General features: G+C 40.4%; 2 protein-coding genes across 2 annotated transcripts in view; one reads left to right on the top strand and one right to left on the bottom strand.

Moving 5' to 3' along the window:
- Positions 1-320: 320 nt before the first annotated feature.
- On the top strand, positions 321-4,139 carry ZAR1 (zygote arrest 1). Its single transcript, XM_068975588.1, has 4 exons — positions 321-1,160; positions 2,629-2,721; positions 2,805-2,879; positions 3,996-4,139. The coding sequence occupies exons 1-4, from the start codon at positions 321-323 to the stop codon at positions 4,137-4,139; spliced, it is 1,152 nt and encodes a 383-aa protein (XP_068831689.1).
- A 3,131-nt stretch (positions 4,140-7,270) lies between these two features.
- Positions 7,271-19,209, bottom strand: part of FRYL (FRY like transcription coactivator) — a 215,933-nt gene continuing 203,994 nt past the window's right edge. The window contains exons 57-63 of the mRNA XM_068974804.1: positions 18,425-18,574; positions 17,596-17,694; positions 14,453-14,521; positions 11,775-11,792; positions 10,869-10,979; positions 9,666-9,856; positions 7,271-9,347 (exon numbers count right to left, since the gene is read on the bottom strand). Coding sequence (XP_068830905.1) covers positions 9,089-9,347; positions 9,666-9,856; positions 10,869-10,979; positions 11,775-11,792; positions 14,453-14,521; positions 17,596-17,694; positions 18,425-18,574 — 897 coding nt within the window. The 3' untranslated portion in view covers positions 7,271-9,088. The remainder of the gene's footprint in view (positions 9,348-9,665; positions 9,857-10,868; positions 10,980-11,774; positions 11,793-14,452; positions 14,522-17,595; positions 17,695-18,424; positions 18,575-19,209) is intronic.

The raw sequence follows: 19,209 nt of genomic DNA on the forward strand, positions 1-19,209 counted from the left end.
GTATCTCTTCACCTGGGGCAAGCTCACTTCCAGATCAGTTTTGCATCGCAAAGAAAGCTTTCTTTGCAGATCATCTTAAGGATATTCGTGCCGACCTCCGGGTGTGGAATATTCCCACACCAAGGTCGGGAAGGGAACCCTTCGGCGAGGAAGCTAGGACACCAGTGGGTGGCGGGAAGGGTGCGGGGGTGTGGTGGGTGGGGGTGGGGCGCTGCCCCAGCGCAGCGCTGGCCGCGGGGGTGGGGCCCGCGTCCGGCTGCCCCTGGGAGGTCGTCTATTTAGGGCGCCGGGGCCGGCGGGCAGGCGGCAGGGGTACGCTGATGGCTGCCCTGGGGGACGTCGTCCTGGATGGTTACCTGTACCCGGCGTGCGCCCTCTACTCGTACCGGTGCCTCTACCCGGCCGCCGCCGCTAAGGGAAAAAGCGGGGCGGACGAGGGTGGCTGGCGACCCCGGGGCGGGGGCTACCCTCCCGTTTCCTCCTCCTCTGACGGCGCGGCCTCGTCGTCGTTCCCGGGCCACGGGCAGCTGGCGGCCGCCGAGTACGTCCACAGCTACCACCGCGCGCAGCTCATGGCCCTGCTGTCGCAGGTGGGCCCCCGCCGGGTCAGCACTCGGGATGCGGCCGTGCAGGTGAACCCGTGCCGCGACGTGTCGGCGCAGTGCTCGCTGGGGCGGCGGACGCTGGGGCGCAGGGCCCGCGAGTTCGGTCCGAGTCCGGATCCCGAGGGCGCGGCGGACGCGGGCGGCAGCTGCCCGGCCTCCCCGCAGCGCGCCCGCAAGGGCCGGGAGCAGGACAGCCCGCCGAGCCGCGCCCCGCGGCGCGTGCGTTTCCTGCGCACCTTGGCCGTGTACTCGCCCGTGACCTCCCGCTGCCTAGCCACCCTCCTGGAGGGGGCTGAGGCCGCGGCGGGCCAGCAGAGGCCCGGGGAGCCGGAGACTGAGCGAGAGCCGCCACCTGCGAGGCTCCGAGGCCCCGAGGCGGGAGACGGGTCGGCGAGCAAGGTGTCCCAGCGGCTGCAGCCTGAGGAGGACGAGGTCCAGGCCGCAGTACCGGCGAGCCGCGAGCAGCCCCCGCCCGTTGCCAAGGTCCCGGGCACCGCTGGCGAGAGATCGTCGCCCCGGAGCCCCCAGCTGGGCAAAGAGCGCCTGCGCTTCCAGGTGAGACCCGAGTTGGCCTGGGAACTGGCAGGGGATCCCCGAAGTTGTGTGGGCTCCCATCCCCGTCCAGGTGCCCGCCCTCGGCTACTCTCGACGTGTGGAGGCGCGCGTTCCCTTTACGCGCCGGCACGCTTCGGTGCCTTTCGGTGGCTGCTGAAGTCTATCTCCGTCAGCATTAAATCGAGTGTAGTGTGTGTGCTGCTATTATCGTAGAACTCCAGCTGCACAGGGGTGGCTGTAGAAAAGCTCTTAACATTCTTATTCCCGAGAGTATTTGCTGACCGCCAGAGTGTAGTCAGCTGTATACAGCAAATACATTGTATGTACACTTGGATGATCCAGGATGGGTCTCAGAACATGAGAAGGTGAACTTATTGGCCAGGAGAGTCGATTCCGTGGATCCCACTCTGTTTTGAATTCAGTGTGTTAGAAACTGTAACCATTGACTACTGGGGTGCTGGTCAGGATTTTACCTTGCATTTAAGACGCACCCCTATTCGGAAATCTGATGGTCCTGCTGGAGCGTGCGCGCTGCCGTGCGCGCATTGCTGCCCAAGAGCTGCAGGCATGGAGGGCCATGTGGTAGTTGCCTGAACGCTAAAGAGCTGGAACGCACTGAGGGGTTGTAACCCAGCGGAGGAGAAAGACATGAGAAGTCGTAAGAGGCCTGGAGGAGTCCTTCTGATGTCTCCTCCAGGCCCTCAGGGCTATCTAGTGGGAGTCCCGGAAGCAAATAGAGTGAAACAGATTTGTGGAGCGGTCACAACGTGTAAACTGTGTTGATACTCAACGTTTAACCTTCCTGGACTTTAGCTTGCTCACCTCTGAAAATGCTGAGTCTTCCAAAGTTCCTTCCAATCCTAAAGACCTAACTTGAAAAACCTGTTTGTAACTTGTTTCTTACTGAGAATAACTTAAAGAATAAGGTAATACTACTTTTGTTCATATTGTATATGAATTAATGGCTTATCCATATTTTCAACTCTCAGCACCATTTGGTAGAAACTTAATTAGCAACATAAAGAGCTTTTCAAGGTGTTCACCCAAGATTATTTTAGGGTGCAGTCTTATTTCTTCCTTTTGGCTACTTCATATGTGTGTGCTAAGATCAGACCTTAAATTTTACGGAAAGAAAAACCCTCCCTCTAGAATCCCAAGATTCAGGAACCCTGTATGTTTGGCTTCCCCTTGCCTGTCTGCAGGAAAACACCTGCTTAGTAAACTGCTGTTTGAATCAAGTGAATGTGGAAAACAAACTTCTGTGGGCCCATGCTTTTCTATTCCATACTTGATTAAGCTATTAGCTTTCCTAATTGTTACCTTGTGGAGACCAACTTGAACCTGATTCTACTTTCCTCCATGATCTGAAGCAGAGTGCCAGTTTAAGTATCAGATCCTTTCCAGGCTACTTGAGATGAAGGCTGATTCAGATGGCAAGTTGGTTAAACTCTGCTCTTCTTTTGCTCAGTTCTTAGAGCAGAAGTATGGCTACTATCACTGCAAGGACTGCAATATCCGCTGGGAAAGTGCCTATGTGTGGTGTGTACAAGGCACTAACAAGGTAAGCAATGCCCTGTCACCAGCGTCATCCTGACAAAAGGTTCAGGAGGGTTTGGACTTTAAGTTTTTCCTTTGTCCCATCAGGTTTACTACAAACAGTTTTGCCGAACATGCCAGAAGTCTTATAACCCTTACCGAGTGGAGGATATCACCTGCCAAGTAAACTGAACATTTGCATTTTATGCGTGAACTAGATAGTGATGAGAAGGTTTAGGAGTAGTTTCTTAAATATATTTCCTAAGAGAGCCTAGATTCCCAGTGACCTGAGGTTTTGATTCCTTTCTGGAAGGAGTTGTAGAAATAATACTCAACTGGGAAGCCAGGTCTCAATGTCCGTTTCCTCCTGCTCTTGTCGTGTGAACATCTCTGGAGACAGCTGTCTCACTTGCAATGTAGAAGAATGTTTGCTTTACCTGACACTCAGTCCAGTTCAGGAGAGAGTAAATTTAAAGAACGGAATACCTTTTAACATGAGGTAGTACAGGCTGACAATTTTATGCAAATACATTTCATGAAGCATGTACCCAAGTTATAAGTATTTAGTAAGAATGCGAGTTTTTCAAACTTTTCTGCTTTGCGTTAGTTCAGAAAGGAATTTGTTTTTAAATAAACCTAAGTTGCATGGCTTTATCAGGTTAAGTGGTAACAGGTTGCTTGTTAACTGAGCACTGCCTTGTGATAACGGGCTGTGATAATCAAAGAGGGAAGAAGGAACTAGGCTGTTAAACCACACCGCTAGTGGACCTTGACTTGCCAGTTGAGACTAATCAGTGCTCTTGACTCAGAGTAGAGCAAGTTCTAAAGTAGAGAGGAATCTGACAAGGAAATCGAACTTACTAACAGCTCTGCTCTTGGCCCAGCAGCTGTTGTTCTGCCTTCTGCCTCAGCTTGAGGTCCTTTGCAGCAGGGAGAGGGCCAAGGTCAGCCACGGGTGACAGGCCTGCTACTAGCTCCTGGCCTCACACCTTCACTTTTGTTGTCAGACTTCTCTCTCCTGCCTGGTGGCTCTCCACCCTGGCTTCAAGGGTAGGAAAAGATATCCTCTTAAACGTCTTCAGAAGAAGCTTCACAATTCAGAATTGAATCCTATGCAAAATGGGAGCAGGAGTGCATGACGGAAGCGCTCAGTTCCTCCCATTCCTGTCCTTGCAGACAGAACCTTGCTTAGTGTGCATTCAGTTAGTATTTGAATGGACTAGAGAAACAACTTTGAAGTTCCAGGATATCACCAAGGGTTTATCTTCTGTATGCATGTCTCACTTTGATTTTTTTCAGAATTGTAAACAGACTAGATGCTCCTGCCCAGTGAAACTTCGCCATGTGGACCCCAAAAGGCCCCACCGTCAAGATTTGTGTGGGAGATGCAAAGGCAAACGCCTATCCTGTGACAGCACTTTCAGTTTCAAATATATCATTTAAGTGAATGGGGGGAAACCCCCCCCCCCCCAAAACCGTGGTCCCGCTGAAATGTGTGCTGGTGGCACAGACAAGTGAGCTGAGCTTTTTTTCCCCTCATGTCCCTCCTCCTTTTCTGCTGCTCCCTCGAAATACTTCGTGAAAGGCTGTTTGGCAAAACTGTCAAATAAAAGCATTGCAAAACAGTTGATACACTGCATAAAATGCGTAGGAGAGCCTGTCTTTAACAGTCTGTGCCTGTTACGTTAATATTTGTCCATTGCTTATGGAGCAGCCAGGGTCTAGTCACTACTTGACAGTATGAAGGGACTCACTGATGGGATGTTTATTGCTTGTAGGTCTGATGCCTATAAGAAATTAATTGAACAAAAGCCATCTATTAAAATGAGCATTCTTCTGCAGGAGGCAAAGGCAGAGCTAGGCCTTGATGTTTGAGGGGACCCAGAGTCAGAACCGGGAGTGGACGTCCTCCAGATTCTCTCGGTGTAGTAGGTGCTGAGGGACAAAGGCTGTGAGAATCTGACTTGCTGACAGCATCACAGATACAGAACAGATGTGGACTGAAACGGGTGGGGGGAGCTGAGGGCAGTTTTAAGATGTTAAATAACTTCAAATGAACTTCAACTGGTAATGGAACATTAAAGTCTCCTAAATGTATTTAAAGATGAAGTTAGAGGCAGCTTTAGCCTTTGTCATTGTAGACTTGCAGTTCTGTGGGTGGAAAGTGTTCGGCATCATTTAACACTATCCTGACTGTGCCTAATAGCTTTCTACCAGATTACCAAGAAAACACCGAGACCCTGGAGCATTGGTGGGGGTGGGGTATGACAGGAGGGATTCTAATGAAATCAGAGTTGAGAGCTATTGGTTTCCTGGTTACAGAAACAACATAATTGGAACCAGGTGCTAATTATGCCTTCCAAATTTTTAACCATCCCACTTTAGTTAACCCTTACTACCTTAGAGCAACCATGTATATATAGTAAGTCTGTTAAACATCTTGGATGTTTGTACGTAGACAAATACGGGGAGTAAAAGAAACTAAAATTGAAGTCTCTAGAATCTTTTATAGTGGGGGGAAGGCCTCTAACCCCATGGCCTGGTGTTTGTAAAAATGCAGATTCTTAGGCTTCTGTTCCTACTGAATCACTACCTGGAGATGAAGTGTTTAATAAGCACCCCAGATGTTGCTTATGTAATTGAAGTGTGAAAACAACTGAGTCAGCCCTGCAGTTCCCACGGAAAAACATGGCTGTGGCCTTTGCCCTGATAACGCTTCCAATGTGGTGGGTGTATGCCCATTAATTTTTGCACAAAACTTCTGCTATGCTCTATGTAAGAGCCACTTAGCACCTAGTAGAAAACAAAAGGGATCTGACTTGGGGAGGGAAGAGAAGCCTTGCCTGAAAAAATGATACTACAGCTGAGCTAAAGTTTGGATGAGCTGAATTAGGCGAAGAGGGAAAGAACTTTTCCAAACGTGCAAAGGCCCAGTGGTAGAGAAAGCCAGGAGGCCCCAGTGGCAGAATACACAGGGGTGGGTGTGAAGGCTGGCATCACTGGTGTACCCAGGCTGGGGCAACCGGTCCTCACATGTCATCAGTGAGGATCCACTGAAAGGTTTTAAAGCTGTGGTGGAGGCTTTAAAGCTTAGTGACAGATTCACCTTTAAAAAAAAATAATCACTCTGGCAATACCATGTGTGCTTGTAAACCCGTAAGGAGTCTTGCAAAGATCAAATGGCGGTGGGGCCAAAGAGAAATGCAGGACAAGGACCATAGGGTGTAGGTGAAGGTGATGAGTTTTGTGTTAATGCTGTTAACTCATCGTGAGGTCACTGGTAGGTACAGGGATAGGAAACCAATCTGACTTACATGGCATGCAAGAGGTACATATTTACTCTAAGCATCTGATGAACAAATGAGGAACAATAGAAATGAGCCCTACTATGAGCCCTAGGACAAATTCAGTGGTTATTAATATGGCTATTAATCATTCTTTAGGCTTAACATTGCCATTAATTTTCCCAACAGCGCAGTTAACCCTATTTTACAGTTGAGCAAAGCCAGGATCAGAGTATGTTTTACTTAGTGGCTATTGAGAAACTGAACAAAGTGGTATAAGAACTCGTGATAAGAGTTATGGTCAGAACATTCTGGCAGTGAAGCACTATCAAACTGTATGTATAATTAGAGATTTATATGATTTTTCTGAGAGACTGAGAGGCTAGAAGGAAATACCCCAGAATGCTATTCTCTCTGGGTATCAAAGGAAGTGATTCTAGTTTTGTTCATATTTCTTATATTTGCTAAAGTGACAGTTTTGAAATTTTGAAAATTTAAAAATGCCATAAAGTACAACTATATTGACGTCGATTCTTCTCTCTTGTATAGATTATGCTGGTGGATAAGCAGTTCTTGGAGACCAAAAGGAGGGATGCTCGCTCTGGCTTTGGTGAGTGTCCCGAGACTGTGTAACTGTTTTCTGAATTTAGGATGGACTCTTGTGGGGGCAGGGGGCATCACACCCTCCCCATCTTACATTACTAAAAGTAAAAATATGTTCTAAATCATGTAAACCTTTGGAGAAACCACAGTATCTCATGTTATTGTAGAGACTTACTATTTAAAAATGATAAATTTAGCAGGCAAAAGAAAAAGGTTGTAAATGAACAAAAACTGGGCTCTGATTGAAACTAAGGTGTTTAATAAATTAAGCATTTGATATATTTTGTTAATGAATGTACACTTTGGATCCAGAGGACAAGGAGCATCCAAGTATAGGTTTTAAGAAAATCTGATTTGCAGAGGGAAATCCTAATGATTTTATATCTGCATCTTGCTTTCTGTAGGTGTATTCATCTTTATTACATTATTAATAGACTTAGTTACATATGAATAGGAAAAGGAAATTTCAAATGTATGGAAGGTTTGGGTAATTAGTTGAACTAAATGTGTTCTCCCCTTTTGAAGGACAATTTTTTTTTTTTTTTAGAAATAGTCAAGGCAACATTTGAAAAGTTCCTTAATGAGGCACACTATAATCATTCATCCTTTCTTAAAATACAACACAGACCAACAGCTACAATGCTTTTTATTTTAACAAAAAGGATATAAGGAGGGTGAGAAAAATAGAGGATGGTGAGATAGGATGTAAAGTGTGGTGTGTCTCCAGACACCACTGCTCTCTTCCTGCCCCACACCCAGAAGTCATTACATAATTTAAAGGACACCATTTACAGTACCAGAACACCATCAAAATAATTGTTTTTATCAGGGTCAAAAAATACAGTGATTATGAATGTGCTGTGACCAGTTACAGAATTTTATAGGTAACATAACTCTAGTCAGCAGTCCAATGGCGTGCGCGGTGCCCTCAGTTAATGCACTTGAGCATAATTACATTTCTGGCAGGGTCCGCACCGCCAAGAAAAGGCAAAGCTAAGCATTTCATTTCTACATTCTAAACTCTGGAATCCCAGAGCCCAGTTTAAAAGAAAAGTCACAGTGGATAAGAGATGCATATAAAAAATACAAGGTGTTCCTTTCAAATCAGAGGAATTTGTGGGACTACATTCATTTCTTTTACAAAATGCTATTTTAAAAAAAGGACAGAGAAATCCAGTCCATGTTATGCTGCAAACTTGGACAGTGAATAAGTGTATTGCATGTTTTGGTTAAGTCAGTCTTCAGGCTTCCTTTCATCTTCCCCCGTAGCCCCGGGTTCCTTAAGGGTGAAACATGTACGTCCTGCATAAACATACACAAATGCGTGTGCATCTCTCTTCTTGAATTCTGCAGACTTTCAGTGCCTGCAAGTCACATACTCTACCATCAATGACCACAGTTTCTTTAGCTTTGTACACCTCTTCTTGTATAACAGTGCATTGCACAAATGTACAAGAAAATACCAGTTTTAATCTATACAGTTTCTATAATAATTATGGAGTAAAATAAGTTAACTTTTCTAATGAGAAGCGCTGACGGGCAGCATACATCTTTATTGTACATTTTAAAGTCTCCGCAGGCATCTACTTTGGTTAGTTATCAACAATTGTAACATAAGCACTGATCAGAGAACTGAGCAGCATTCCAATAACGTTAACAGATATATTATTTCTTTTTGAAATACTGGGAAAGCCCAGTTTTAAAATATTATTAAAATGTCCTAACATTTACACACTATGAAGAGTTAGAGCTAATAAAATAAATTTTTTCAAAAATAATCTTGCAGTGCTCTTTTAGGCATGCTCTGAGACGTTATCACCAAACACCCATACCTTGAAAATATGACTATCACATATGCACACATCTCAGCTCACACACACACACACACACACACAATTCCTTATACAGACCAAAAGAACAAAACACCCACGCCCTTATCCCACATTTTGGGAAAAAAAAAATCAATGGTTTTTGCAAATAAGTCTTTCTGTGTCTATCTATCCGAATGAATGTTCTTCATGTAGATGACTAAGCATCAGTTGTCGATTATGCTTGTGACTGCTAGAAACCCAAGCAGCTCTGCAGGTCTTCAGCTAAAATGAACCAGCCTCGATTTCAGCCTCATTTTACCTGCTTTCCAATGTCTCAGTATTAGAGGCCATTATTGCAGACATTCTTAGAGTTCTTTTCTTTCTCCAGAAAGTATTGTATTTGTATGCATCACTTTTAGCCCTTTTCTTTTCACGTAGGTAAAGTCATTTAAAAAATTCTTTCTTTATACGCTTATTGTGGGAGGTATCGGCAGCTGTTAAGATGATTAGTTTTTTCCCCTTCAGATGTGGTTCTGACATTCTTTTTTACCTTGAGAAAGTTTGACATTAGTTACACTGGGATTGTGGATGCTGCCAGAAAAAGTTGTCAGTGAACTGCAAGGGTCCATAAAAGGTGCTTGTTAATATTCTTAATCATCTTCAGTTCAGTCTTTTCCTGAATGCCTGAAGTTTCTCAAAATCCAGTGCTCACCAAATTTCCAATTGGTTTGGCCTGTGCGAGGAGTTGGTATGATTGCACCGTGCGTAGAGACTCTCTTATTTCTAGGTTAAGTTCCATCAGTTTGTAGTTGGCTTCTGACATGTCCAGGTCAGAGCCTATGACTGCAAAGCTTCCCGTCTGGCCCAGCGTCTGGTGGTGGAAATAGATGTGTAATAGCGTCTGGACAGGGGCGTCTTCACAGCTGCCAAAGATGTCATTGGGCCAGAGAGATCTGAAAGCACACAGTATTTGTAAGTCCTGAGAGTCACAGCAATCATTCCAGATTAAGTATTTTTAGGTTAATACTTACAAAAAAAGTAATTTACTTATGAATCACTGAGGATCTATTTTAACATTTTAACAAATATTACTGAAAGTAGCACAGAGAATGAACAAAGTCTAGAATTGGTGTCATTGCATTGGTAAGTGTACAAAATAAGGTCATGTTTTCCTTTCACAAAGATTGAGACATCAAGTTGAAAACCCAAACTCCATCATAAATTTCCAGTTAGGTATAAAGGCATCTCCTATAAATCCCTTCACATTTTACCTGAAAGCTTTGACTTGTGCTACAGCTGATATAAATTCCTTATTTTTCAAAGTTTCAATTAAAGAATGAATGGCAGTTTCTATAGTAGTTTGTGCAGCTTTGGGAATGTCAATTTCTTCGTTTTCTGAGGCAGACTCAGCTTCTTTGAGGATACTTTCCAACTGGGCAAGTTCCTCTGACATGTTGAAGACCTAAAAGAAATAAATATACCTTAAAGGGATCAAATTTGTACATTCAGTAACAATACTGAGTACTTAGCTGTGAAATTACATCTGATGATGGTAATATTTTCTCTTCAAGATTATTTTCAGTTGTTAAACTTAGGACAGTTAATATTTCAAGTTCTCTATTCAGCTGGAATAATTTCAGCTGCCAAACAGTAGTCTTTAGATACTCTTGATAAAACAACAGGTTATCTTAAATGTAATAAATGTTATCAATACCTTGTAATAAGTAAAACAATAGGTTGTTTATATTGGTCTATATTTTAACATGTGATAACATGTTATACATACTTCATCTAGGATAGTAAAAATACATTTATATTACTGTTTTGTAATATAAGGCCTGGAATTCTGGGAGGATCATGAAAAAAAATTGACAGTAATGAGATGTCTTTATATTTTAAAGGGCTATTTCTCCAAGGTATTTTATATAAACCGGTATGTATGTTTTTTTTTTAAGTACATTTAGAAAATGCAGTGATTTCCTTGGTGATAGTTCTGGTACCAGTGGTTGGCAAGAGGGAAAGATTCTAAAGCCCCTACCTTTGAATCTGTTCATGCTATGATTTCTAATACTTGCAGTGTTCTTAACGTGTTTATTTTTGTGTGAGTTACTAGAACTATAGAAATACTACATGGACAAGATGTTAGGGGGTTTCATAATACAATTTTGTCTTTATTTGTATTGACGTGCCTCACTTGATTTTTGATTACAGATGATCTATTGCTGCTATTGCGAACTTTAAGGTCTCAAACCTTTTAAGATCGTTGGATATCTGCTTTTAGATTTACTAACTGGTCCTAAAATAGCACATCATTTCAAAAACTGATAATACTTAACTACGGGGGGGAAAAAGACCCACTACCCACTCTCTCCATAAGTGACTTTCGACCTTAGCACTCCTACAAGGAAATAAGAATGAATGTATTTTAATTTTGTACGATCAGTTACTAATGCCTAGTACAACTGAATATTTACCTCTGCTTCATTTTTTATTGTGTTGACTTGGTTGATAAGTTTACAGTAGGCTTGGAACAGAAGCAGCAGTTGAAAATGCAGTTTGTATAACCTTCGACAGAGCTCCAGTTCCTAGAAATAAATAACACCACGTTAAATTTAAGTGTTATTTTCCATATTTGATGAGACAACAAAGTTACAATAAAAATTTAAAAGAAAATAATTATTTTAAATTGTTCTGAGATTTATCTTTCTGCAGTAAGCAAGTTAATATGGTATGAAGTTGACGAAACACAGATGAAAGATGCTCTGAAGACTGGGATTAAAATAAAAATTTTAAGATTATTGGTTACATAGTTCATTTTTAGTGTGATACATTTTCACATTAGACAAATAGAATTTTTTAGCAGGCAATAAATAGAATCTTTAAAAAGGATTCACTAGAACTTAAAACTTTAACTTCATAATAAAAATAATTTACAAATTCATATACGCTTGCTACATTGAGATATACATCTCATTGCATTTATCAACAAGTGCTTGATAAAGCAAAAAGTAAAACTGGATAACTTCATCTAAAAAGTAAGAATAGTTTGCTTTTTAAATTAATTCCTTTTTCTAAAAAAGAAAAACAATTTTATCATCTCACTGAAACAAGACAAATTAAATGCACTTGGATTATTAAGAAATTTAAAAGGTGATTCATTAGAGATGTGTAAAAAGGCAACTGCTGGTTGTACATATTAATTATAAAACCTCATTATCTTTGTAGGACTAAAACATTTCATGGATTAGGGCTATGCAGAACTAAAGCACACACTACTCTTAAAGCAGTCCATGATAAAACATTGCTAGGTCACAAATGGCAAATGAAACCAGTTTGTCTGACATGGATAAGTAGTCTATAAATTAAGACAGGTCACTTACTGCTAGAATTTCCATTTGCTAAGCAAGAAGGTGATCGGGTCACAAAAAATACAAAGGAAGAAAAAGACCAAGAATTAGTGTAAGAAATCATTTTAACTAGGGTCACAGATGTCCCAGGCAAACTGAAGAACATTTAATTACACCCCAAAGAAAAATTTATGATGCCATTTCCAGAATAAAGTTTTTTAGACATTTCTGTAACAATCCAGGGTGTTTTTCACTCTTTGCCAAATAACAGCTAAATTACATTTAGGCTAAAGTTTATTTTTTGTGCAAAAGCTACAAAGAATAAAATCAAACTAGTGGGATGTTGGGAAGTTGGCTACTGAAAGTGGTCATCTATCTGGGTTTTTATAGCCTTAAAAAAAGCTAAATGTAACAAATTTCTGTTAGGAAAGTGGAAAACTTCCAATTACAATAAGAAATGAGTTACTCCTACTTCTCAGAAGAGAACTGGCATATAATTTTATATAATAAGTATCTGCCCATGAGAATATTACCTCTGACACAGCTCGGCTTGTTCTGGCTTTGTTACCCTTTGCTGTCTACTTAAATCATAAGTTACTATAATTAGCACTGAATCAGAAGGTAAAATATTGAGAGCAGTTGTGTGTTTTAAATTACATTTCAAATGAAGTTTACTAAACCTCAGAAATTTAACCCAAGTAGGTTTGAATCAAACATCCAGCTTATGGAATATTTAAAAATTATTACATGAAAATATCTACAGCAACTTAGACCTGGTCTCATTAAAGGAGAAGAATTACTTCTAATTAAAACAGCAATCATCATATGTAAATATTGCTTTTGAAATATTCAGAAGTCCCTTTTGAAATCTGCTTTTCTAAATAGTTTCCTCTGAAGCACTGTTTATATAACATTTATTGCTATCAATTTAGAAGGGATTTGCTAAGCATAGGTGAACTTTAGCTCTGAACTACTTACCATAAATTACGGGGATGGTCATTCTGTGAATGTTAGTTGAGCACAATCCAATGTCAAACATTAGCATATCTAAATTTCTGAGGTTTTACTTCATATAGTTTTGCATGGAAACTATGAATTTTAAGTCTATTTTTATTTCTATTAACATAAAACTGACTCCATACACATATATCCATAGCATCCACTTTAGGATATAATGGAAAAGATATCACTGATAAAGTTTATAATGATCACAATTATAGGAAATAACAAACAATTAATTTCTTAGTTTGGAATTACTAGATCACACAAAATGTTAACATTGTACCTTTAAAAATATTGCTTTTTAGTATGTTGAAATTTGCATATACACAATTCTTTCATTTATCTTTAATATTTATTGAGTGCTTATTAGGCAAATGGCTATACTGGTATATAGGAACAGACAGTACATAATGTTGCATAAAAAGAGACCTCTCCTTTCAAGGAGCTGAATGTGAAAGGAGAGCTAAGATATAAATGGAAGGCTTAAATGTAAAGAGTTTTCACTTTTTACTCAGTAGAGAACCTCAAGCTATTTTAATTGACATAGACTTCTGAGATGGAACTCCTTGTCATCAGGTAGAAGGGATACAAGAAATACTTAGTCTAACCATCTAATTTATATATGAGAAAAGCAGTCTGTTCCTTGTTTAAGCCATAGTGGCAAAGACAGAACCAAAGGATCAAATTCTAGTCTGAGATTAATCCCTTATCTTGCCCTGTTTCTTTTTTCACACAGATAACATAACAATTTCTTTATGACAGACCAGGATTTGGAGTCAGCCTTTCTAGGTTTGAATCTTAATCCTATTTACTTACTGATTTTAGATAAATTAGCTTCTTTGAGCCTCGATTTTAATTTGCATATATATTTTCTCCTTATTTGTTTAAAAATATTTATTGATTGCTTATTATTTATCCTTATCTCATAATGGGGATAATTATAGCATCTACTAGATGAAAGTGTATGGGTAGAGATAATGAATATGAAATGCTCAGCACAATGCCTGGCAAACAGTTAACATTTAGTGAGCGTATACTGCTATTTTCTCAACATTTCAGTTTTGTAAAACTTCAGATTTTTATTACAGTACTACAGTAACTTTTATGACAGTCTGACATTGTAAAAGATTAGAATTCTGATGTCAAATGCAGAGGCTATTAATTGATTAATGCATGTTCCCCTTATAAAGTTAAAATAATTGGTAGGTCTTAATTTTATCCTCATTTAATATATGTGTTATATATGTGCACTCTTCTCTGTATTACTGTTTTTTTCACTGAATTTTACTAGCAAAAACCGTAACTTATCCAACCAGAATTTCATCTTTGGAAGGACTAACATGAATGTATTACTCCAGTTTGCTTTCTTGACCAATTTATCTGTAGAATACTAATGCAGAATGAAAAAATTTTTAAAGAGGCAGACTCAACTAAAAGTCAACCTGGACTATCCAGATATTCATCAAGCTTATCTATTGAATGTTATTAAGTTTCAATCACAAGCTGGTCGTTCATTTTTATTAAAGTGAGTTTTTCATTACTAAGCCAACATTCCACTGAACCTAACATTTACAAAGACTGTTCTGATAACAAAAATGAAAGATGTTACGAATATTCTTTATTTTTAGGAATAGCAAATAAGGACATTTGCACATATACATTATTTTACCTGATAGGAAATATAGCAAAACTAAGAAGAAGACACTTACTTGTGCATCTGTGTTTATCCTATACATGTCTTCTTTGGCACCAAATGTCCTCTTACAATTGTCTAACCACTGAAGAAATAAGTAACAGTAAAATTTTAATACAGTAATTGCATAGTACACAATGAAACTGGTACTGTAACAGCCTGCACATACAGAACAAAAATCTTAAAAAGTGAACTTGAATTTCTAGGATTGGTTGTAGACACGGACTTTGATCTCCACTTGAGCAGAATCATTTCTATGCAACAAACCCAAGCAGAGGATGCTGTCTACGTGGCAACGTGTACACACTGGGGACAGTTTATTAATGGAAACACAATCAGCTGTCTTCTATTCCAGGGACTTGTGGTGCTCCATTTCAGTAAAGAATACTCATTTTTGTAGATTTTACTGGAAATCTTCACAGCCTATACTTGACCTGTGTCTAATGTAAGATGGAGAAATGAAAAGTGGGCTTTCCCCTCTTGTCAGTTTAATAAAGGCAACTTAGAATTAACCAGGTCTGTTTGTTTATCAGAAGTGTAATTCTCAGAAGACGTGTGTCACTTTTAATTAGTGAAGCAGAAACTAAAATCCATTTAAAATCTTGTTTTTTTTCCTTCCTTTTTGGACAGCAATGTATGAATAAATGTGTTATCTCCAAAGAGATACTGGTTGCAGAAGCCAAATGTGATTTTCCTTATCCAGGGGCTAGTCCTAAAGATGGATATTTATTTAAGGTAACTTTTCCTTGGCCAGATAAAAAGAAAATAACAGTACTGTGGTTTAGTGGGGAACAACACTGGACTCAGAATTTCTAAGCTGAAGTGAAAGCTAAGAGCCTTCAAGCTAAGCACTTAGGTTTTAACAGTTTGATATTAATAATCAATTCTTTTGCCTTCCTGGCTCTTTCTTACGTGCCAGACTAAACATGATAAAATAACAATATAATACATAATATTATGAAATATATAATACGAATTATATTTGAAATTATATATATGAAACTAGGACATTTTTCATTAGGACTTTGAGAAAAACCACGAGCTACATTGTTTATTCTTTGAAAATATTTCATTATTAGACATTTGAAATTCTCAGTTGTAGCTTAATGGTCTACATGCAAAGAATGAAAATTAGGTGTCTCGGTTGTTTCAAAACAGTCTCTTTGACCTTCTGTCCCTTTTATCCCAGCCCCTCAGCCCGACTGGGCCCTTAGGCTTTGTGCTTGACAGCAGGTCAGAAGAAAAACATGTTAAGCTTCCGTAGTGAGATACAGCTGCCGGCAGCCACTGTCAAAAGCCAGTCAGCAGATTTCTCTCTCTCAGCTGACATCTGTCATGAAATTTGTACATGAATGTCCGCTCACACAAAATGTTAAGAGTCCCTATATGGTCCATCATCATCATCACAAGTCTAGCCCAATGTGTCCAGTATGCTGATGAAAAAAATTTTAAATTGCTTATTCTTACTAAATATATTTTTTTACACTGTATGCCTATGATATGGCATGGGGGGGGCACTATTCAACATAATTCTGGTTTGTATTCTGTTACAAGACAAGCCCCAACCCTGTTGTGCTGTGGCTGCACACTGGCCTGAAAAGTACCGGTCTACACCTTCCCGGTCAGTGTATTCAAAACACAATAGACAGTCTGTGTACAGAATAACCTCCAGTTCACAGGTTAATCGGTCTTCCTATCATGATGGATTTTTTTTAAATTTTAACTCAGGGCTCAAATGTTAAAAATTAACTGGAGAGGTTTGGCGTCTGGGTGTGATGGAGTAGCTTATATAAGGCCTGTCCTTGAAGGATGACTGTGGAAGTTGAGTAAGAACTAGTTGAAAAAGAACTAGGAAGTCAAAAGAACTGATAATATTAGTAAATATCAAACTGTCATATTTAGGGAGTTAAATAAAAGTATCAAGAGAGCCCTACTTTGATTCCAGCGTTACTCTAGGGGATTTGCTCATTCCTGTCCATGGGCTCAGAAGCTGAAGTAGTGGCCTGCAGTTTCACTGGGCTGGGAAAGCAGGGCTGTCACAGGTGGTGAGGTCCTAAGGATCAAGATCCTGGAGAAGAGGGAGCTGCAGAGGAGGCAGCCCAGCAGTCCGTGTGCACTCTCCCCTTGGCGCATTCGTTCCTGTGTTTATCATGTGCAGGAGAGGCTAAGAAAGCCAGCAGTGGCATCTGGGAGGCTGAAAAGGTAAACAGCGGCTTTTTGGTCTTATGGTGCTGGGGAGACAAAAACTGTTCACTTCCAGCCCAGACAGCGGGTCCTGATGAATACCCCAGGCTTTCACTTGTGATTCTTAGAAGCCTCAAGGAATATACAAGAATGTATTGATACAACTAAAAAAACTATTCAGTTCAGTCGCTCAGTCGTGTCCGACTCTTTGTGACCCTATGAATCGCAGCACGCCAGGCCTCCCTGTCCGTCACCAACTCCCGGAGTTCACTCAAACTCACGTCTATCGAGTCGGTGATGCCATCCAGCCAAAAAACTATTAGATGGGCAAAAACTGAATAATGAAAAATAGTTGTTTGATAGAAAAGAAGAAAGGAAGCAAAGGAAGGGATAGGATAAAAAATAGTGACATGATTGCTTATGATGCTTTAAGTTTTTCTGCCCCTGCCAGTTGAAAACAGCACACTGGATTTGCCCCCAGCGAACAGAACTGCTGGCTGTGTTTTGCAGGGCCAGACTGGAGTTAGAGAAACGTTTGCAGGCAGTATCTATAGTCTACTACATGCTCATTTCTCCCTTTGCTTGCCCATGTACACATACACATCACAGGAAAAAGATCACCAGTTCGTCACAAGTGGCGGGCTTTCTGGACCACAATATCATATGCATTGCTCAGGGAAATACTGCTTTTATATTCCTACTTGCAATGTTGACAGCAGCTATTCAGTCTCCAGACAGAAGCTTTTTATAAAGCGAATTTTCCATTGTGTTCTAAGACCCTCAGAAGGCCAGTTTCTAAAAGCTGAAGATAGGAATTAACTGGACAGGGAACTCCAAGTTCCCCACCATTCTCAGCATAACCCTGAGGCAAGTAGTAAGAGGTCTTGTTTCCCTCTCGGCTGTTCTGCCAGGTTAGCATGTCTAGTGTCACAAGTAACTACTTTTTTTTTTTTTACATTGTAAAAAGGGACTGACCTGCTCAGCTGCTTCTTTTTTGGCATTGTAAGTATCCAGGTGTTCTTGCAGCTCCAAAACACTGAACTTTAGTGTTTCTAGCAAATCACAGGACATCAGCTGTCAAATCAGAAACACATTGATCCAGATCACTATTTCGGATCACAATCCTGAGACCAAAAACTTTGGGGTTATGGGTTAGTGACTTTTCAAGCCAAGTTAAGCCAGCGTCCCCTACTGTCCACTGTCCTGTACTAAGGACTGACCTTTCACTGAAACAGAGGAGTGCGGTGTGGTTTCAGGAATGTCAGAAAGGATAAGCATGCCTTCTAATGCTTTCAAAACCTGGCTCAGGCAAAAGTGGCATGTCCCACCAGTGTATACCTTAAGAGTAATACACTTGAAGCTTTTTAAACTGTAATTATTTAACTGTCTTAATACATAATCTACAAATGTGCTTGGAGACAAGTGGAGAAGACCAGGGAGTTCTGGGTTCTTCATGGTGGTGGTGGTGCGGGGGGGATGGGGGTGGTGAAAATGTGTCTAGCCGTCTCCTATGAGCTTTGATTCAGGAACCAGGGAAAAGTACGCATCTCTAAGCATGATTCCTTAGCTTTCCCATCCAGGACTCTATGAAAGGTGAGGGCAGGAAGAGGTCAGAATCAGAAACAGTCACAAGTCACTGCATCTAGTACATGGGAACTATATTTTGCTAGGTATTTATAATCAAGTTGAAAATACGAACCTTTAGACTTTAAAATTCTGAATTACCTTTAAAAAAGACCATTTACTGAGTGGTGCCATTCCAATTTACTTTTTATGATAAAGTAAGCCTCATGTAAAAACTTACTGTTTCAGCATCCACAAAGACTGTAGGGCATTCTGAACACATCATCATCACTTCCAATGAGCTTTTAAATTTGGCACCAATGCGCTGCAGACTCTCACCAAGAAAGCTGACTGCCTCATTAGTTATGTCCCCAAACTTTCTTTGAATTGACTGTGGAGAAATATAAGAAAATGTATTTCATATGAAAGCCTTTCTTTAAGTAAAAAAGCATAATTTATAATTAGAGCAACCTTCTATTTTAAAACTATGATTGTAGTGATATATACAGAACCCTAAAAATCAATCTATAAATCCTATTTTTAGGCACTTCTTTAGGAAACATGGCTCTTCCCTGGTGGCTAAGAGGTTAAAGTGTCTGCCACTAATGCGGGAGACCTGGGTTCGATCCCTGGGTCGGGAAGATCCCCTGAAGAAGGAAATGGCAACCCACTCCAGTATTCTTGCCTGGAGAATCCCATGGACGGAGGAGCCTGGTGGGCTACAGTCCATGGGGTCACAAAGGGTCGGACACGACTGAGCAAATTAACTAACTTAGGAAACATGATAATTTCTAAAAATGATCAAAGATTTATTGTATAGTATTCCTGAAAAAAGAAACTAATGATACATGCTATTCGTCTCCCCATTCCTAAGACTTTTTTCATTAGGAAAGAGAGAAGGAGTACATGCTAGATGTTGCTGGAAATAAAGCCCTCACGTGCATGAGGAATTAGGTCTTCCCAAGTTAAATTCTACCAAATGAAACTTTCAGTAAAAGTAGTTTACTCTCCTTGGATAAACATATC

The sequence above is a fragment of the Capricornis sumatraensis genome, chromosome 7 (genome assembly GCF_032405125.1).
Source record: "Capricornis sumatraensis isolate serow.1 chromosome 7, serow.2, whole genome shotgun sequence".
Lineage (NCBI taxonomy): Eukaryota > Metazoa > Chordata > Mammalia > Artiodactyla > Bovidae > Capricornis > Capricornis sumatraensis.